This window comes from Pseudorasbora parva, chromosome 20 (assembly GCF_024679245.1).
Source record: "Pseudorasbora parva isolate DD20220531a chromosome 20, ASM2467924v1, whole genome shotgun sequence".
NCBI lineage: Eukaryota > Metazoa > Chordata > Actinopteri > Cypriniformes > Gobionidae > Pseudorasbora > Pseudorasbora parva.
This window is the reverse complement of record NC_090191.1, coordinates 9,877,581-9,899,917: the sequence shown is the minus strand read 5'-3', so window position 1 is coordinate 9,899,917 and position 22,337 is coordinate 9,877,581. Positions and strand designations below refer to the sequence as shown.

Genomic DNA, 22,337 nt, shown 5'->3' with positions numbered 1-22,337 from the left:
AGTACTGTCTCACCTAACTCCTGTACATGCCTCAGCAATTGATCATACGTTTGTATATGCCTTTGGAACAGCACAGATGCGATTGTACTATGACTTTCCTTAATTATTATGAAGTAACTGTTTAATTTTGTCATCTCTTACATCAGTGACCTTGTTTTGTTTTTTGTTTTTTTGCTAGAGAAGAATCCAGGTTTATTTACTGTAGATGCATCAGTGCAGTGGAAGAGACGTGTTTATATGTGTGGTCCCTATATTTTGTATTGTATTTAGGGACATATATTAACTGTATATTCTGTATGTATCTGCACATATTGTAGTGTATGTATTGATGAGCAGCAGCATCGTTATTTGTCAGTCAGTGGTCTTACTGTTGGCTGTACTTTAGGCCATCCTGAGACTGAGCCCTAGTAGGCTGGGCTCATAGCAGCCAGTGGTCACTTGCTATTAGTTAGTAGGCCTCCCAAGGCCTCCCTGAAGGCGAGATACAGAGTGGATTCTCTGTAGATGCCACCAGATAGTAGGCCTTACCAGGCCTCTCTGCAAGTGATTTCTTGACCCTGAGTGTAATGAAACACTGAGAGCGGAAAGTACAATGCTCATTCTTCGGACCAGTTCAATTACGTCACATCGCTGCCTGACCTTGATGGTGACGATAAACTGTTTTGGAATAAAATGGGCTAACGTTACATGATCCCGAAAAGAACCGGAAAAAGTCCTGCTGTTTGGAGGTTAGTAGACCTAATATTCGCAAATGCAGATTCAACGATCCATAAATACATGCAACATCTTTCATAAATGTGTGGTGGAAATTAATTCAAGAACTTGATATATACATATTTGTGTAAAGATTTGACATTTATTTAGGTAAGATGCATTTGTGTGAGCATTTGGGGAAATATTTATGCTTTTACTTGTGCATTTATGAATCGTGTTTTGAATTTACGAATCAGATTTTACAAATGTGAATTGTGCTATGCATTTATGAATTTTGTTTTGTAAATGTATTATATATGAGGCTATTCTGGCTCCATAAACAACAAACAGTGTTTTGGACATGATAATGCATTTTAAAGCCGTTTTGCTTTAAAAAAAATAATTTATCTTGAAAACCTTATTTGTCATTGACCCATATATATATAATCAGCTTAAAAACTGTATATTTCCTTAGGGCACCAGGACTACCACAGGTGCCACCTGGTGGCAGCCCATGTGATGCCCCATGTGTCCAAAATAGACTTTTCTGCCAATTAGAAGCAAGGGAGGGGCTTTAACAGTGGTTGGGGGTGGGATCACAAACTAGTCAATAAAACCTGAAGCGTTCATTCATTACTAACATCATTCAGCATTAATAGCTCTTGTTGCCTGAAGAAACTTCTCTCACTTTTGGACAGGGTAAGACAATTGCACTTAGGATCATTTGATCACATCTTCTATCAATGGTAGTCAAATGAATTCTGATTTAATTATCTTAGACATTTTTTGAAATATCGTCTTTAAGTTAAATACCAAAAGTGACTTTAAGTGACTGTATGTTATATGTTACAATGTACAAATTTGCTTAAAAATCGCAATTCTAAAATGTATTTACTTGTGAATTTTCAAATTGACACACACACACACACACACACACACACACACACACACACACACACACACACACACACACACACATATATATATATATATATATATATATATATATATATATATATATATACACACACCAAACTGGGGGGAAATAATTTTTAAAGTATTTTATCTGATTTTCTAAATTATCTGTTTAGAATTTATCTGTTTATCTGTAATGTTGTGTTTAGTGTGTTGATTCCAGAAGTTTTTCCATTATTTAAATAAAATATTGTTTTAAATGACCCTTGTGCTTGTGTGTTTAACGTTACAATTATAAAATAATACTAATTATTATTATAAGTAATAATAATATCTCTCTTTTTGTGTAACATGGACATGGACTTATTTCACAGTCTTGGGTATTTTTTTCACATATTATAATTGTAATAGTTGTTAGTTAAAGTAAAAAGTCTGAACGTATTTTTTTCATACATGTTAAATACAAGACAATGAAAAATATTCCACTGTGTTTACCATTAATATGTGTTCTTTCATGTTTTTTCCCTTCCCATATCAGTATCTGCAGTCTTCCACGATTCCAGGATTTGGAATCAATGGAGAAGGTTTCTAGGCCTCTAAATGAGGGAATTGTCTCTATCTGTAACATCTGCAAGTCCCTCAATAATGTGCATGTCAATCCCACCACCGACATGTGCTCTAACTACAGCCAGATTAGGGAACATATTGAGTGTGCTGAGCAGTGCATGAAAAGATCAGAAACAATGATTAAAGAAAAACTGGAATATTTGGATGCACAAATGGAGGATCTTATTAAAAAGAAACAAAATATTGAGCAGCAGAAAAAAGAAAAGTCCACGACCATAGATAGATTAGGCACAGAGAAGAAGTCTGCTGAAGAAATGCTTAGGTTTTCCAGAGGAGCTTTAGAACAGGCTGAAAAAAACGTGGAATCTGCTAAATATGCCTTAAAATCTGCACAAGATAGGAGGAAAGCAGGTGAAGGTCTTGCAATCGCAGGGGGGGTACTGCTTGTATTACCAATCATCGGATGGATTGCTGGTAAGAAATTTAATTTTAGCATCCTTCTGAATAGTTCTTAAGCTATGCATTTACAAAACTGTGACTGGTGTATTAGAGAAACCTTTGGTAATATAAGATTTCTTCCATTTAGGTCCAATAATGCTGAGTCAGGGAATGCAAGAATTAAACAAGGCTTCAGATGACATCGCGGCAGCTGAAAAGGAGCACCAAAACTTAAACTCTAAGGTGGAGGAGAACACCAGAAAAGTGTCTGAATACCAGTCAAAGATCTCTAAGACACAAAATGAAATTGAGCAGGCCAATAAGGCATTGAAGTTGATTGAGGGGGAGATTGAGGGGGTTAAAAAGAATCTAGAGGACACAGGTAATATTCAGGAAATGGTTAGGAGAGCTGTGAACCTTCTGAGTGTTCTTAGTGGACGAGTCAATGTACTGGAGAAACAAACTTCACATTTCATCCAATGGCAGCCTGTGGTAAAGACCTTGGAAGATGTAATGAAGGCTGTAATTGATATTGCTGAGAATCGGCTCCTCTATGGGGATATTAATACAGGCATAATAAATTCTTTGAGGGAGAATGTTGGCAGACTAGTGGCTTTATGCAACTAGTAATTCTGAACATGGCAGCTATCATTAAAGGGTTAGTTCACCTAAAAATGAAATTTCTTTCATTAATGACTCACCCCAATGTTGTTCCACACCCGTAAGACCTCCATTCATCCTCGGAACACAGTTTTACTGAATTTGGTGTCTCCTCTGAATTTGCCTCACCTGCACGTCATGCTCAAAAAACTTGTCTCCGGCGCAATAATATAAGTATAATAATAAGTATTCATACTCTTGTGTAATCGACGCACCATCCTAAATGAACCCGTCTCTTGCGTGATACCCAAAATTTTGAATATTACGATCTAATATGATTTCTGACCTGTAAGGTTGCCAGAATAATAATCATACACGTTTTTTTAATAGGCCAGTGGCACCCCAATTGAGTCTGGTTTCTCCCAAGGTTTATTTTTCTCCATCATGCCCTGATAGAGTTTTGGTTCCTTGCCACTGTCGCCTTTGGCTTGGCTCGCTCAGTTGGGGTCACTAAAATTATGATCCAAGTTATTCAACTAAATATACAAATAAAATGTATTAATTAGGTTTTATTTTGTTCTATAAAGTATACTACTGATCTGCCAACATTGTCTCTATATGATAAATTAAAACAAGCCGATAACATCACTGTTTTCTCCAGAGCGACTGTACAGCCAAATCTAATTTTGTTGCAATATTGTCCTGTTTGACACTGTGAAGCTGCTTTGCCACAATCGTGATTGTAAAAGCGCTATATAAATAAAGTTGATTGATTGATTGATTGATTGATTGATTGATTGATTGATTGATTGATTGATTGATTGATTGATTGATCAGCAGAAACTTGGCTACAATAATGTGGGCAGCATGTATGTACAAGTTTGTATTTTAAAAACATTTAAGCGTAATTATTGGGGGGGGGGGGGGATACTGAAATAAGGGCATAAAACACATACCGAACATTTGTTTACAAGGCTTTTGATGTGGTAGACTACAGTTTTTGTTTTTATATAGATTTGCACCTCAAAAACAAAGCCACTCCCCTAACGGGCCTATCAGTGTGGAATGTGACTATTAGGCAGGTAAGAACAAAAGATTAGATTATTGGTATTTTATTTGCAATGCAATATATTCAAAATATTACCACCATAGAAGCATGAACATAAATAGTTACACATTAGCCGTGTGTGTGTGTGTGTGTGTGGACCAGATGTTCCTCATGTTGCGCAGTCATAAATCTGTTTACACAGTCGGAAACAAACAAAAATCTTCACTTTATATATTCACACTTTATAGTGCTCTCTGAAACTAGACCTGAGATGGCCTTGTGTCCATGAATGAGAAAATTAAAACTTTGGTGTACAGCTAAACCAAATCTATCATTGGAAAGGTCTTAACCAGAAGAATAACATATGTTAGTATGACAATTCTATATGGCTCCTGCTTTGAAATACTGACCCTTTAAATGTCACCGTGGTGCATGTTTGATGAGTTATAATTCAGCAACAAAAGGGACTACAGCTATGGGACAAACTGTTATAGAGAGCTCTTGACCTCAGCTATCACACTGAGTTATATATATATAGTCAACAACTGGGGGCACTGTCAAATGTGATTAAAATTTACTTAAACCCACTTAACAATTACATATTTACATAATTACAAACTCAAATTCAAAGGAAAACACAAATGTTGTAAAAACTACAATTCCCAATACCCACACCATGCAGCTTAATACAAATTAGCAAATTAGGGTTGTAAACTAGGGTTGTAAAAATATATATCTACGGAATATATCAAATATCTAGTACAGTCAAACTAGTAATTACACTGCATTTAGATAATCTATGTTAACAAAAATGAAATATGTTGGTTTATTTAAGATATTTGAGCTAAAACAGTAAAACGCACAGACTCCGCCCACAACATGAGGCACTTCCATTACCTCCAGATACAAAAAAAAAATATATATTTCTCAGAATAGAAGGAGAAATTATTGAATGTGATAGCATTAACAATAACATTGTGGCAAGCAGCGAGGCGAGGGACCGTGAGAGCAGGCCGGTGGCGAGTGGTAATGAGCGCCAGCTGCGCCACACACCGGTCTCGCTCTCACGGCCCCTCGCCTCGCTGCTTGCCACAAACATATCGTATTGTTGAGTTATCAAAAAAAATCTGTGTTCAAAAAAATAAAAAATAAAAATACTTCCGGGCAGAAGTACGTAATGCAAGCTATGTGGTTTCAGTGATAGATGCGTCAATAGCAACCGCCATAGCAACGAACTAAAGATAATATTTGTTCAGTGACTGTATATTTTCTGTATCTTTAGTTTGGTGAAAATAAAAGGCACATTGCTACAAGCAACCAATGGTAAAAGGAAGAGAAAACTACGAGAAAAGTTGTTAATCTAACATTACATATGTTTGGATCTGGATGTCAAGGAGATAGCTCTAACGTTATGTCAGAAATTACTGTATGTTACACACTGTCTGGCTGATAATGACAGTAAAATCATTGTATGAATCATTTATTAAGTAAATTACTTTTTTATTGACTTCTCAGGTGTGAATAGTTGCTGTGACAATGGTTGAAAACATGGCTATAACTCATGGGAAAGCTGTTTTGTAAAATCAATACACCCGCATGTTCCTTTTTATTTTTACAAACTTATATAGTATGTAATGTAGCTATAAACTTAATTTACACATGGAAAACATTGAGGGCAAGCTTCGTATTACAAATGTGTGTCCCCCACTAAAACCGTGTAGATACAATAATATGGTTAGTGTTAACTGTAAGGTTATTCATAACACCAAAGCTGGGTATCCCTCACTATAAGGCTTCAAAAGGTTACTTAGGCATCAGCTTCTATGAAAACAGCGCTCTCCATGCGCAAAGCTTCTGCGCCGCCTGCGCGTGCAGTGTGAAACCGCCGTTAGCGTCGAGTTTCTTAACTTTTTCGCAGCCGAAAGCAGAGCCGTGGAGTCCAACGTCGCCATACTTTCATTGTTTTGAAGAGCAAGCTGAAATGACGGGAGGGGTTGTGTCGCGGAGATTTGCTTCCCCCCGTCTGCTGTTTCCTCAGACATACGTTCTTAACCCACACGACACAGAATTTCATTACAAATATGTAAAATTCCGGGGAAATCTGCGTTAACACCAGATTCCGCGTTTATATGCAGATTCCGCGTTATTATGCCAATTCCGCGATTCCGTCCGCGATTCCGTGATCGCGGATATTATAGGGCCCTACTTGTGGACAAGCTTCAAGATGATGAGACCTTCCAAGCCCCAATAAAATCCCTTGTCTCATCCTTAGTCCATTCTTACTGACAGCAGCCTGATTTCCGCATTGTCTACCTTTGGCAAGATGAGGAGTGCTGCTGCAAGTAACATCAGAATGCAGCCAAGAAAGGGTCTGCAAATAAGCACACAAATAGGCGTGCAGCCTACAAATGTTGCCGTTGTAAGACTCTACTGGGGGGCAGACGGGTGCTCATCACTGGTAGACCTCCAAAAAGAGCCCAGAGGGAACACTACTATGGGAAGGTAAATGAGGGGAGTGGTGCACTGCCAAGAAGACTGGCACTGTGTCTCTACTTGTGTGTCCCTAGGTAGCCAACACGGCAAGAAATAAACATACTCACTCTGAAACACACACACGCACACACACACAATTATCATGTTTAACATGCACTAAAGTCATATTTGAATCATACTTTGGTGTCTCTTCTACAATTGGCTGACTGCGGCTTCAAAACCTCAAACATCTTCTTTAACCCTTGTTTATGCTTTTCAGATGAAACCACCATGTTGGAGCATGTGGTCAACAAAATGGCTTTGTTGATGTGTTGGAGGTACAGATTAAAGATTCAGATTATTAGACTGTGCTGCATTCTTGCACACATTATTTTAGCACCTACATTATTTTGAGGTTGGGTTACCCAAAGCTTGCTATGTATTAAGTGACAATTAGTGATCGACCGATATTGATTTTTTTTATTGCCGATTATTTACATATAACCGATAAAGAACCAATATATACTTATTGTGTTATTTCTGTTTTTTACAATTACAGCAACAGCAACTGAACTGAGCTTTTTAAACACTGTAATTTTTGCAGTTTCACTTACATACGGAACAATTTACATCAATAAATAGTCAGAATTGTTTTTTTTTTAAATACAGTGCAAAGTCTTTTTAACATTAATGCTGTTTTACCTTTTTATTCATAAATACAGCCATATTAACAGCAGGCAAAATACATTTATAAAGTCTAATGTTTTCAAATGGAGAACATAAATGAGAGTTGAGTCTATCAACTTCCCATAACTATGAGCATAAATATAAGCATTCATTTTAAACTATGTATTTAAAATGGAAGAGATTCAAGCTGTGCTGCTTTTGCTGGTTATGTATAGGTTTACTAAGAGGTAATTAACAACGACAGAAAAGAGCACTAATATGCAGATTCTGCAGCATGCAGCATATTCAGAAAGCTTGTAAAGCTAGATTTAAAATTCACATTGCACGTTAGATGGCTGAGACGAACGCGCGCCATCAGACAGAGAGCAAGACTGATATTTACTGAACCTAGACCGAACCTCGCAAAATACTTTTAAAAATGCAGAGTTGAAATAAAAGGCTGCGTGAGCTCAACCAATCAGCATATTCAGCGCCCAAGTCCCGCCCTCGAAAGTTCCTGAACTTTGAAAATGTACTACCTCGCAAGCAGGGCCGTTTGGAGGGGGAAATATTTACCCGGAACTTCATTTAGACCCTGGTTACTGCGGTCTAAACACACCGAATACCACCCCAAGTTCGTGGTTCCTGGGTAAAGTTCCTGTGGTGGAAACGGGGCTTATGTAACTTGCCAAGGCAACATTTAGTTATTGTTACATGTAATATATATATTTTTTTTATTAATTAAAATAAGTTTAATAGTTTTAGTGAACAATTCAACACTGGGTTTAGCTCAGTTTTTTTACTTAATGCATGTTGTTGTAACCTAAGCATTATCATTGCACGCAGTGACCTATTCTTTTCATTCATTCATTCATTCATTCATTCATTCATTCATTCATTCATTCATTCATTCATTCATTCATTCATTCATTCATTCATTCGTGTCTGTGGCTCCAGAATCCCCCGGAGCAGATGAAAAAACAAAACAGGCAACTAAGCACTACACTTACATACAAAACAATTTACATCAATAAATAGTCAGAATTGTTTTTTGTTTTTTTTTAAATACAGTGCAAAGTCTTTTTAACATTAATGCTGTTTTACCTTTTTCTTTATAAATACAGCCATATTAACAACAGGCAAAATACATTTATAAAGTCTAATGTTTTCAAATGGAGAACATAAATGAGAGTTGAGTCTATCAACTTCCCATAACTATGAGCATAAATATAAGCATTCATTTTAAACTACAGCTTTAAAAGGTTTATGTGTTTAATAGACTAAAGAGTGAATATTCTCTGCAAAGAGAATATTATGCAAACATTGTAAAAGCTGATGTATTCGCTGGTTTGTTTATGTCAATCTCATCTAGTAAGGTATCAAAATGAATGTTCGTGTCAGTCTCTGAATTATCCTGATGACAGCGCTGTTTTCATATGTCAAAGTCAGGGGGAGAAAAGACAAATCGCAGCCCTGGTTGAACAGTACTACCCGTGCTCTTAGACAGGAGTGTAGGAAGGCTGAACGCAAATGGGTTAAAGATAAATTACAAGTCTCTTATGAGATTTTAAAAAAACGTTTGAACGAGTATCAAAGATCTGTTAAATTGGCTAGATCAAATTATTTCTCTCTCATCATCTCCAGAAACTGTAATAATTCTAGAGTACTTTTTTCTACTGTAAATGCTGTTCTTCATCCTACTGTGACTCCTGCACTTATTCCTTCTGCTGTCATGTGTGAAGAGTTTTTAAAACATTTTATTGGTAAGGTTAATGGAATTAGATCTCAAATTTCACCTGTTGGCAATGATTGTATTGTTTCTGTTGCCCCTCAGAAACAATTGTCCAGTTTCATGCCCGTTTCTATGCAGGAGCTTAAGGATATAATTGCTCATATGAAGCCCACTAGGTCGCCTGGTGATGTGCTCCCGTCTTCTCTGTTTAAGCAGGTACTTGATTCAATTGGCCCAAGTATTCTGTCTTATTCTGTATTCTGTATATTATGAATATTCGTCTGTCATCTGGTGTTGTTCCAGTTAGTTTTAAGCACGCGGTTATTCAACCCCTTTTAAAAAAACCCGCCTTAGACCCATTTGACATGAGTAGTTTTTCGTCCGATCTCAAAATTGCCATTTATTTCTAAGATACTCGAAAAAATTGTGAATATACAGCTTAATGACTTTTTAATTAGGAATAATATTTCCGATAGATTCCAGTCAGGTTTTAGAGTTGGTCATAGTACAGAATCTGCTCTTTTGAGAGTGTCTAATGATATCCTTCGAGCTGTTGATTCTGGGAATCGTGTTGTCTTGCTGATGTTAAATCTTGCAGCTGCATTTGATACAGTTGATCATAACATTCTCATTGATCGTCTTAGGGATCCGATTGGTATTCAGGGCTTAGCCCTGAAATGGTTCTCTTCTTATTTGACAGAGAGGACCTTTTCAGTCTGCTTAGGTGATTTTTCTTCTTCCGTTGCCCCCCTTGTGTGTGGGGTTCCACAGGGCTCAATACTGGGACCGATTTTATTTTCCCTTTATATGCTCCCTCTGGGCTCTATCTTTGAGAAATTTGGGATTCAGTATCATCTTTATGCCGATGATTCTCAAATTTACTTACCATTGAAACAAGGGCATAAATGTGCCATTCAGTCTCTTCATGCATGTTTGGCAGAAGTTAAGTGCTGGCTTGCGGAAATTTTTCTCCAATTAAATGAGGATAAGACCGAGGTTATTTTATTTGGAAATAAGGGGTGTGTGGATGATGACTGCCTAGGGTTGCTTCCTGGGAAAAAAACTGTCTAGTGTAAGGAACCTTGGTGTTATTTTTGACTCTGAGCTGAAATTTGAGCAGCAAATCAACGCTGTCGTTAAGAATAGCTTCTTCCATCTTAGATTAATATCAAAATTGAAATCTATCCTTACTTTTAATGATATGGAGAAGGTTGTTCATGCTTTTGTGTCATCGCGTTTGGATTATTGTAATGTGTTGTATCTGGGTGTGAGTCAGGCTTCCCTCTCCCGTTTGCAGCTTATTCAGAACTCAGCTGCCAAAATTTTAACGGGCACTAAAAAGAGAGAACATATTACTTTAGTTTTAATTAAACTGCATTGGTTACCCATACGATATAGAATTCAATATAAAGCGCTGTTGTATGTTTTTAAGTCTCTGCATGGTCTAGCCCCTGAGTATGTTACTGATTTAATCAGCCGCTGTCACTCCAGCAGGTCTCTGCGCTCAAATGATCAGTTGCTTCTTGTGGTTCCACGAACACGTTTAAAATGTAAAGGTGACCGGGCCTTCTCTGTTGCAGCTCCTAGGCTTTGGAACAACCTTCCACTGTCTGTAAAGACTTGTCCATTATTGGGGGGTTTTCAGAGTGCGCTAAAAACGTATTTGTTTTCCTTAGCTTTTGATAATGCTTTGTAAGTTGTGTATGTCATATGTTTGTATTGTTTTTGCACCTATTATTTTTAAATTTTCTTGTATACCTCATGTACAGCACTTTGGTTCCACTTGTGGTGTTGAAAGTTCTCTATAAATAAATGAAGTTGAAGTTGAAGTTCATCTCTGCGTTTAACACACGTCTCGCGGAGATAGGCTTAATAATTCATTTTCACGGAGCTGTAATTAATTTGATGTTTATTATAAAACAACGAAATGTTATATAATGTTAAATGTCATTATAGCAGACGTTAATATAATTTAAGGAGTTTTAAACGAGCTGGTCTTGTTTACATGTACAGTGACTAGCCTATGCTGGAACAACAACTCTGTGAGAGTACGGCTGAACGCGACTGAGCATAAACACAGAGAGAGAAAGAGTTTGGTGCTTTTATTTCTAACATGCTCTCATTCGTGGCGTAATAATTAATATTCATGGAACGGTAATTAATTAGATGTTTATTATATAATTGTTATATAGCAGACGTTAATATAGTTTAAGGAGTTTTAAACGAGTCGTCTTGTTTACATAGTGATCTAGCCTATATGCTGGAGCAACAACTCGGTGAGAGAACGGCTGAATGCGACTGAGAATAAACACAAAGAGAGAAATAAGTTTGGCGCTTTTATTTCCAACATGCTCTCATTCATGGCTGTTTTATTTCATTCATGTGAAGTTGCATCTTTATTGTGACATGATGACGGATGACCTGACTGACTCCGTCAGTGAGTTCGTCTCTAGCACCAAGTTTAAACTACCTATACATATCAACATCTTATTTGAGGTTATCTCAATTTTGGATAACTGTTATGTTAAAAAAAAGTTGATTAATTAAGGGATACAGGTTATTTTACCTCCGAACACAGCTGTTGATAATCTCCCTTCAGACGCAGTTCTTTAAATGATGCGCTTGTATGCATTTCTCAAAACGTCCACAAGATGCCGCCATTTATCGGAAAATCCGATATTACAAAACCGATACCCGATTATGGGAAAATGCTTAAATATCGGGAATCCGATATATCGGTCGATCACTAGTGACTATACCAAACTTAAATTTGCTTAATGATTGTACATAATGTTATCTGTATACTAACAAATTAAAAATTAAATACAAGTTTCAAAAATGTATCAAAATATGAGTTTGAATTATCTTGTTAATTAAGATAAAAGGACAATGCTCTCCCAGTCTGACATATGGAAAACCTATCTCCACCTATGTAATTTGCATTTCACTGTTGCACTTGTCTCACTGCACATACTTAAGGTACGTTCACACTGAACGTGAATGGAGCGTCTGGAGCGAATGATTTCCATGTTAAGTCAAGGGAAAAAGGTGCGTTGACGCGCGTCTGGAGGTCCTGCAGCGCGATAGAGACAAATTTGAAGCGAACTGAACGTCTTGCGTGATACGCGCGAGTGGTGCATTTTGTGCATTCACGTGTTTGAAGCGAATTCGCGTCTACCCCCGAGTTAAAATTTGAACTTAACTGTAGCGACAATGGGAGATTGTAGTGAGTTAATAATTAACCCATCTGACCGGATGACCAGAGGTCTGATAATCACATAGCCTGGGATGATGTAATCACCCTACAGAATTCCCTTGTATGGCAACAATACTACTAATTCACAGATGAGGCGCCACATTATAATCCCCAAAGAAAGGATTTTGTGTGTTGCAAAATCAACAATATAAAACTATACGCTTTCCGGGAAAAGAAAGAAAAATGGGCTCTTAATACATCACCCATCTTTGTTTGAGTCACAAGGAAGTGGGGGCTTTCAATAAGAACAAAGTGACCCATTCTATAAAACTTGTGACCCATTCTGCTCCTGATTGAATTATCTCAGCCTATCTCATCTATAAAACCTAGACCCACAATGACTCTTTGCAAACGCCTTCCACCAAAGAGATACCCGCGCTTCCGTGGCGCGCACACCTTCGCCAACTTGAGAGATGGGATGAAGAGATGGCACTTTTCCGCCACTCTGGAGAGATGACCGATTGAGCACGAGAGCGGGCAAGGAGAAACGAGCAAACCTGCCCGAGAGACACGACCAGCAATCGCGCCCGGAAAACTCCTCCATGAACTCCATCCGAGCTTCACTGCCTTGACTGAGAAACTGCAACAGGCCACACACATAAGACCACTCAAAGCAAGAATTCTATTTCGCAATCAAACTGCGTTTAAAGGTTGTCTTGACCATTCCTGTTTACGGGAATAGTATGAATTAAATTGGGGCCTCTTGGAAAGAACTGCATGATAAAAGTTGTCTCACCCTCAATCTCTCTTTCATTCTATGTTACTTTTGTTTTATTTGTTAAGTTTAGATTTTTCCCTGTATGTTGTCTTGTTACCTAGCCTGACAAGCCAGACCCACATCAAGATGTTTGGTCTGGAAACTCACCATAGACAGGGCTCAATCCGAGGGGCGGGATAAACGGTTGTCTTTCAAACTCCCTCTGCACGCGATAGGATAGCGCTACCACCAACCAGAGCAACAAAGGTGAAACAGAGCTCGCTGACAGATTAAACATTCACCGTATCCGGTCGGCTAAACCCCGAACACATCTTCCCTTTTTAAGAATGACTTCAGTGCCGCTCTTTGTTCTTTTCTCAGAGAAAAGCTTAACTCCAAGTCTTCCAGAGTCGCGGTCATAGCTGATTCGTAAGACCGCCGCCATTCGCCAGTTTCTGTGTTTACTAGAAGCACGCAAATGCAACTCGGCCGTCGTCATTATGGCCCCGCCCGCTGACTCTATACACGACATGATTGGCCCGTCCAGATTGTGAGGAATACAGCTCAGAAGGATATTGAGAGTTCCTAGACGACACTTGCGGGCAAATTAAATTTGCTGCCGCTAGGGTCCGTCTAGAATTCTAGGCTACTTGTTACCCACATGTATATGCATATTTTACCCTGTGTGAAATCGTAGTTCCCTTTCGAAAGGGAACTCGCGCTGCGTCAGCTGACGCTACGGGGAACGCCTTCAGCGTGACAGGTGTCTGAAATCGCTATCAAATCACAATCCTACTGACCGTCGGCAGCTGGTGATGTCATCACCGTGCGACCAGGAAGTATAAAAAGGCACCGTGCCAACATGACAACATCCTTTCGTCTTCAGGGACTGTTTTGTCTGGTTCGCTAGAAAGTCTTTCTAAAGTGAAATGAAGTGCACACGTAAATCTAAGGGAGCGTACAGGAAGTGCGCTGATCCGTGTCCCAGGTTTCTCACGCCTGGGGACACGCACACCCTTTGTGTGCTCTGCCTGGGAGAAGAGCACGCGCGGGAGGTTCTCGAGGGGGCTTCCTGCGCAAACTGCGAGCGTTTTCCGACTGAGGACGCTCCGCTCTCGCTTGGTCTTCTTCTCGAGGGAAGAAGAGCCAGCATCTGGGAGCGGTCCCGCTCATGCCGAGGCTGAACGGCGCCGTTTGTCCTGGGGCTCCCAGATGGATCTGGCTCATCGTCTGGAGAACACAGTGCTCGCGGACGATCAGCCAGGTCGCGAGAGCAGGCGGACGGAGGAGGAGTCGGATGGAGACTCCTCCTCTTCGTCAGCCCGTGCTTTTCCAGTCGATCAGAGGATGGCTGTGGATGAGGAGGAAAATGAGGCTGAGGCCAAGTCCTCCCAGCCATCCTGCCCCGTGTATGGGGAGCTGCTGGATGTAATACATAGCCGCCCAGCTCCCGGGAGCCTTCCATTCCTCCCCGACCTTCACGAGCAGGTCGTGGGGGCATGGAAGAAACCCTACTCGGCGCGAATCCATCGACATCAGCGCTTTAATTTTGCTGATGTCGGGGGATTGGCCGAGGCAGGGTATGTGTCGATGCCGCCCATCGACGATACGTTCGCGAACTATTTTGCGTCCGGGCGGCCGTCGACACTAAGAGCTCCAGCCCTGCCATCGAAACCATTAAAGACGACTTCACGTCTTAATGGCAGGGCATACACATCGGTGGGTCAGGCGGCGGCGGCCTTGCACATAATAGCTGTGTTGCAGGCTTATCAAGCGGCCTGCTGAGGGACCTCGACCAGGGGGAGGGCCGACCCCCTGATGCGATGGCTGAGTGGCGCACCACGGATCTCTCTCTCCGGGCGGCCAAACACATAGCAGTCGCCATCGGGCGGTCGATGGCGGCTATGGTCGCCACGGAGAGGCTTCGGTGGCTAAAACTTGGTGGACATCGGGGTGAAAGAAAAGGCTTTTCTCCTCGATGCCCCGGTCTCGCCCTCTGAGCTTTTCGGTACCTCCGTCGAGGCAGTGGTGGGAAGGTTCAGAGAGGCGAGGGCGCGCTCAGCGGCGTATAGAACGTGTATTCCGCTGAGGTCTGGGGTGGCGCCCAGGCAGGAGGGTGTCCCTGGCCCATCAAAAAAAAAGAAAAAAGAAAATGGGCCAACGCAGTAGCGTGGCCTCTCGTGGGCCCCCTCCGTGGAGGAGTAGGACGTGGAAGAGGCGGGACACCCGCAACAGGAGGAGGGACATCGGGGAGAAGAACCACTTGCAGCGCCGGAAGCGAGGTGGTGAGTCTCCGCCCCCGAGGGCGCGGAAGTGATGTTGTGTCCCCTCCTTTGTTTTTCTGACGTTTTTCTGTTTTCTCCCCGGGCGCGCTTTACACCAGGCCGCGCGGGCTGATGATGAGCGGAGGTGAAACTCTGACGAAGGCCTGCCAGGCCGGTGTGTGCTCTGCCCGCACACAGGGCATCGTCTCTGGGAAAAGCGGGATTTCGCGGCCGACTCCTCGGCCTTACATGTGAGAATAAAGCGCCCCGCCCTCAGGTTAGTGCGCCGAAGCATGCATGTTACATGAAGCGATGAGGCACTGAAGACAGCGGGTGAGTCCCCTTTTAGGGCAAACATTCTTCTTTTCAATGCCGTATGTTTGGACTCTATGCTTCCCTGAGGTATATTTTGTCTACAAAAGATGAAGAAAAGTGTAACAGTTGGAGAAGTGGGCCTGTAGTTCCCCGGTAAAGGTGGCTAGAACGATGTTTGTATAAACACAGTGTGTTTATGTAGGCTGTATGTTTGCTAGTGTAGCAACAGTAGTTTATAAGGCTGTTTTCTCTTCTGGATATGTGTAATATGAGCAGTTGAGGCCACCGCACATGCCGCGGGCATGTAGCGGCGATATAAACTGACATATGTTCTCCTGGCGAACGTTTTTAGCTGTAGCCACCTCTGGGTAGCGTTGGCACCTCTGCTAGTGAAATATCTAGATGAATTTGTGAGGTAAGGCTAGCGCATGAACTACAGTAAGGTCTGTCCTAGTCCTTTTTAGGGCCGTTGTTGTGGGATTATCAGACTGATGCTAGTGCATCAATTGGCCTAGGCTGTTGATGGGATGACGGTGGCGTCTCGCGGTGGCATATCGCCCTGGCAGTTGCCCCGGGCTCCTGTCGATATCCCCGCAGGAGCTTTGTATCCCTACCCGGCCTCCCCGTAGTAGGGTCGTCCGGCCAATGCCCACCCCCCTTCTGCATTTGGGGGTTGTTATTAATGCAAAAAGGTGTATAGCAGAATGAATCGCGACTCAGCCAGTGGTCGTGGGGACGGGGTAGGCGTCTCTTCGCGGTGCGCAGTTAGACTGGTTTTGCTAGCCCCGCCCCCCAGAGCTAGTGCGGCCGCCACTTCTGGGCGGCCCCCCGGCTTGGTTCAGGAAATGGCCGGTTGTGGGTGTTCAATATCTTTCACTTTCTGCTCTGTGTCTTCTGCTTCACCTTTTAGGCTCGGGTCGAGCTGTACTTCGCAACCATCTGAAAGCATCGGTTGGTAGGATGCTCCCCTGGAGTCGAAACACTGTCACGGCTGACGCCCTTGCGCGGACGGAGGACCGCTGGACGACCAGACAGCCGCCCTGGAGGCAGGTGGCGTAAGTTGTACTCCCCTCGCTTTAGAGGGTTCAAGGCGTTTTATGCTGAGTGCACTGCTGTGGCTATTGTGTTTTAGGTCCACGCTGGTAGGCGCTGCCTGAGAGACTGCGCCGTCACAGAAGGCTGCTATGGGCCGCTGGGGCGGACCGACTATAGAAGGCTGGCTGGCGGGAGACGCCAGCCGAGGCAGTCCAGGCAGTTAACTCTGGGTCAGGTGGTAGGCCTCAGTAGGCCTCTGTAGTGATTTTTACTTTTGTCCACCCAAGGACACTAAGTAAGAGAGTGATTGGTACTCACGTCACCGCTGACGTTGTGAATTTGGATCACACGTCACTTAAGGTGTGGTTATGAGTACATCAGATGACCACCTTCCCCCCTGTTAGTTTGGGACACTAGTCAAGGCCTTTTACCTTGGCTGTATGAGAACACTCCGCACAGGAGGCTGCCCAGTCATTTATAATGAATGTAAAGGGGGGGAAGAGTTGGTCAGCTGATTTATCTGAAAGATTGGTGAGATTTCTAACTTGTAGAGCCTTTTCTGCTTTATCAGCACAAGGAAGACACAATTGTAATAAAATAGATTTTATTAACAAAAGATAAACAGAACAATTAACACAACTACTAAATGAATACAATGAATGATAAAGGAATAAAGTGCGTAAAATGCATAAAATACATGTGAGTAAGTTAAGTGTGGCTATAGAAGAGTTACGTTATCTTATGGAAAGATAAACTGTTGTTCCTCTGAAATTAAGGTGAAGAACCTTATTATGTATCAAACAAATAAACGAAAGATTATTTGTTATAAACTAGCATCAGTTATATTACCTCTAATGTAAATTAGAAAATCATATACTAATAATATACAACAATGCCAAGGTCTCTAGAAAGAGGTTTGGTTAAGTGATATTTACGTTCCACGTGGTTGAGTAAGCAGTCCGATGGTGATGACTTCTTCCAATGGTTTTGCTGGGAGACAGTGCAGTGAAGAAAGGAGCTGGAATCTGTTTCAACAGCCTTGAACACGAAGGTCTGTGGGATGCTGATCTCCTGGGGCACCAAAGGGTCCTAAAATCTGGAACACGCAGATGAGGCCCTGAAGAAGGTGCAGAAGGTCCTTAATCTGGAACACGCAGACGAAGGAACCTTGAAGTGAAGGTTTGCTCTCCTGAGCTTAACCTTGTTGCAAATGTCTCTGTGTGTCTTCTGCCTCTTTGGACCAGACACTCAGAAGTTGGTCAATCTGCTCTGGTCTCTTTAGCATGGAGACTCGGGACGTGCTATAGTCATCTCGCTGGACTAAAACTCTGAACGTAGTGTTGGTTAATGTCTCTTTCCTTACAGGCTGGAGGCTCAGAATGTTGTCGTATCTGTTGCTGCCTCACAAGCTGTAGATTCAGATCCTCGGATCTTGTGTTGTCTCTCTGGTTAAACCAGAGGCTCAGAACTTGGTTGCTCTGTCACAGTCTAATCCTCGGCGGACAGACTCAGAACTTGGTGAACTGTTTGTCTCTCGGATGTGGAGACTCAGAACCTGATTGCTCTGTCACAGTCTAATCCTCAAGGGACAGACTCAGAACTTGGTGAACTGTTTGTCTCTCGGATGTGGAGACTCAGAACCTGATTGCTCTGTCACAGTCTAATCCTCAAGGGACAGACTCAGAACTTGGTGAACTGTTTGTCTCTCGGATGTGGAGACTCAGAACCTGATTGCTCTGTCACAGTCTAATCCTCAAGGGACAGACTCAGAACTTGGTGAACTGTTTGTCTCTCGGATGTGGAGACTCAGAACCTGGTTGCTCTGTCACAGTCTAATCCTCAAGGGACAGACTCAGAACCTGGTGAACTGTTTGTCTCTCACATGGAGAAGACTCAGAAACTGATTGCTCTGTCACAGTCTAATCCTCAGGGGACAGACTCAGAACAAGGAGTGTCTATTGAAAGGGTACCTTTATCCTTTTCCGAATAGGAGGAGATTGCAATTTGGCGCTTCTTCATTCCAGTGTTGCTATTGGCTGCTGGCATCAGAGAGGGCACACAGTGTGGCCCACCCTTCTTTCCCCTGTGGAACTCATTTGCATACTGTACACAGTTAGAAGTCTTTAAAGTGTCTCTAAAGTTCATCAATGCATTTCTCACTTTCCAAACCATCATCAGAATACCCTTGGCAATATACTAAACAAATCGACACCAAACATGATGGAAAAAGATTGAACTGTCATGTGTTCATTCATTTGTTCATTAACAGCTGCATTTGTGGAAGATGTTGCATTACAAATAGCTGTCACTGAGAATACTTATTTCTCTGAATAAGTATGAGATGGATGTGTGTAGTTTACATCAGTCTTAAGGTTTCCAAACATAGTTGTGAATGGATTTGGATGGATCAGTTTTGGTCTTTCTTTGTTTCACCCACTACTGCTGAAGTCCCGAGGAATGTTTATGGCCGTCACAAATCAGGTCATTAGGGATCCGTCTCTAGATGGGTGAAGGGCAGAAACTGCATGTGGACCAATGAGAAGTCCTGTCCTTCCTGGGCTTGGTACTAGAGGTCTTCTTCTTGCCCTCAAAGAGGTATCTGGATGTTGTCCAAGCATCTTTATCTGATGGGTTGGACATCTTGTTTGTGCTAGTCCAACAATATCCAATCAAAATGGAGCAAACCTTTGTCCACTGTTATGGGCAAAGAGGGGCCCGGCCATAAACTGGGCCCTGGAATTCTGGTGTCCACTACACCTCCCTGCGGGTGAGTTCCGACATCGTGGCCCATGTGAGCAGGGAGGGTTCTCCCCAACGATGTCGGCTGCAGCAGAAACCTCGTCATAAGTAGGCCCCTAACGGCCTCCCTGGGGATGAGTCCCCAGGTAGTGACTGGATACCCAGTCCTCATCAGCCAGCAGACAGCCACTGTCAGCCCGACTTTAAGGGCTCGCTGAGTTTCAGCACGCCTCACATGGCGGCCCCTGAGGGGGTGACCTAGGGTTCCGACCATTGGTTGACAGGATCTAGGCCGCTTTAGGCCTCCTGTAGGGTGAGCCCCGGTTCCCAGGTCTTGCAACAGTGTACGTGGGTGCTAGCCAGGCGGCTAGCATAGTCTGCTATCAGGGACGGGCCGCTTCAGGCCGTCCTATGGTCGTTTCCCGGCCCTGCGGGGTTTCCGGTGGGATTTGCCATCGGATAAGCACCGTCTGTCACCAATCTAATAGGGAGCTGCCATTCGGCAATAGGCCTCTCCAGGCCGCCCTAAAAGGACCGGACTGTACGTGGCATCAGACAGGCCTTCCTGGAGGCGAGCCCCGGGAACACAACAGCTCCCAACAGTTTGCACGTTGGCTGACAGGAAGTAGGCCGCTCTAGGCCGCCTGAGGGTGAGCCCCCGAGCTGGGACGCTCGGTAGGCCAGTGTATTATGCTGTCAGGCCTCTTTTGGCCTTTTTGGGAGGGATTCCCGGACCAGGTCTCGGTGACAAGCTAGCTATTAGCATGGGTGGCTTCTGGTGCTATAGCCTCATGAGCCCCCTGAGGAACCAGTAAAGCCACCTGCCTGCAGGCCGCCTGAGGGTGAGCCCCGAGTTGGGACGCTCGTTAGGCCAGTGTATTATGCTGTCAGGCCTCTTTGGGCCTTTTTGGGAGAGGATTCCCGGACCAAGGTCTCGGTGACAAGCTAGCCATTAGCGTGGGTGGCTTCTGGTGTTATAGCCTCATGAGCCCCCTGAGGAACCAGTAAAGCCACCTTCCTGCGGCTTTTAACAGCAAACAGCTAACACTAACGGTGCTGGGTGGAGGCGCCTCATGGCCTCCCTGGAGGGGAAACGGTTCCTTGGAACGGGAACGTATAACTGGCTTTGGGCTGACAGCTAGCGGCTGCCCGCCGGTGGGTCCCGGCCTGCGCCGGTATAACTCAAGGGCGGGCTCATGCCCTAGCACAACGAGACTCCGTTTCTGCTGCGCAGTCCCTTCAGGACAGGGACTGGCTAGCCTACAGCATGGGTTACCTACCAAGCTGGCTTAAGAGCTCCCCTCATTGAGGGTCGTCTGCGAGCTTACGGTAAAAGGGTAAAGCAAATCATTTTGACTGAGGGCAAAGTGAAGTTTCATAACTTTATATTGTATTTAAATAAACAAGCAGTGAAGATAATCCAGGTAGTGCGTTGGCAAAACCACAGGTGTGGCTGTTAATGCTTAATATCTTTTTTTTTTACCCTTTTATTAGAGAACTGCAGATCACAGTGTAAAAACGAAATATTTACCTTAATATAGCCTACATCAGGGGTTTTCAAACTTTATGATGCCAAGGACCCCCAAATATGATGAATATTTTATAGGGACCCCCTTCCTAAAACCCATCTATTTTTATCAACCCGATCACACATAAATGCGTATAAATAGTACGAGTGTGCAATGTTGTGGAATGTATACGCCAAAACTCATTTTGGCGTGCATATGATATGCTGTTTTTCACGTGCATATGAGACGCACTTTATGGCGTATATATGACACGCACTTGGGTAGGTTTAGGTTAGTGGGGCGTATATATGACACGCGCTTGGGTAGGTTTAGGGTGGTGGGGTGGGGGGTTCGTATGTATAATACGCCATAAAATGCGTCTCATATGCACGCGAAAAACCCCGTGCCATAGACACGCCAAAATGAGTTTTGGCGTATACATTCCACGACATTGCACACTCGTACTATTTATACGCATTTTTGTGAGAATACCCTGATTTTTATATAGGCCTATGAAAAAAACAATTAAACTGTTAGATAAATTGTGTGATATTATGACTACAAAATATTGTTTCCAAAACTAATAATTTGTTGGCTGTAAAAACCTAAAGAACATTTTTTTTTCAATTAAAAATTATTTGTATACACATCTTTCACAATAAATTATTATAATTCTTAACACAGCGGGTTAAGAATACTGCCTTGCAACCCCAGTGATAAAGGGGACTCACTAGAAAGATACAAAGCAAACATACACAATTCTGGAAAGTAGCCTATATGGCAAGAAAGAAGAGAAACATTTAGAAATGAAACAGAATAGAATAGAATTTATCCATTTTTGCTGTCTTTTTAGTCTCTGAAATTTTCTGGGGACCCCTTAGGACCATCTGGAGGACCCTTGGGGGTCCCCGGACCCCAGTTTGAAAACCCCTGGCCTACATATATCATAAAATGTCAAAGTCTGCAAATACAGTCATGAAGCACAATCACTACTCATCATCGGTCCTAGCCTACTATTACATTACAAAACCGTCATGAAGAAGCATGTGTTCACTGTAACATTTTTAAATTTTAGCCCACAAATTAATTCTGTGATTTTGTCATGGTGTTTACGATCAGTCTATTTATTTTAAGAAACATATAAATCCTCCGTAACCTATCAATCAATCAATCAATCAACTTTATTTATATAGAGTTTTTACAATCACGATTGTGTCAAAGCAGCTTCACAGTGTCAAACAGGACAATATTGCAACAAAATTAGATTTGGCTGTACAGTCGCTCTGGAGAAAACAGTGAAGTTATCAGCTTGTTTTAATTTATCATATAGCGACAGTGTTGGCATATCAGTATTATAGGTTATAGAATAAATAAAACCTAATTCATAAATTT

General features: G+C 42.4%; 1 protein-coding gene across 1 annotated transcript; it reads left to right on the top strand.

Annotated features, from left to right (window-relative positions):
• Positions 1-2,177: 2,177 nt before the first annotated feature.
• On the top strand, positions 2,178-3,240 carry LOC137049915 (tropomyosin beta chain-like). The gene is made up of 2 exons (XM_067428661.1): positions 2,178-2,649; positions 2,762-3,240. Exons 1-2 carry the CDS (start codon positions 2,184-2,186, stop codon positions 3,238-3,240), a joined length of 945 nt encoding a protein of 314 aa, XP_067284762.1. The 5' UTR covers positions 2,178-2,183.
• Positions 3,241-22,337: the final 19,097 nt, after the last annotated feature.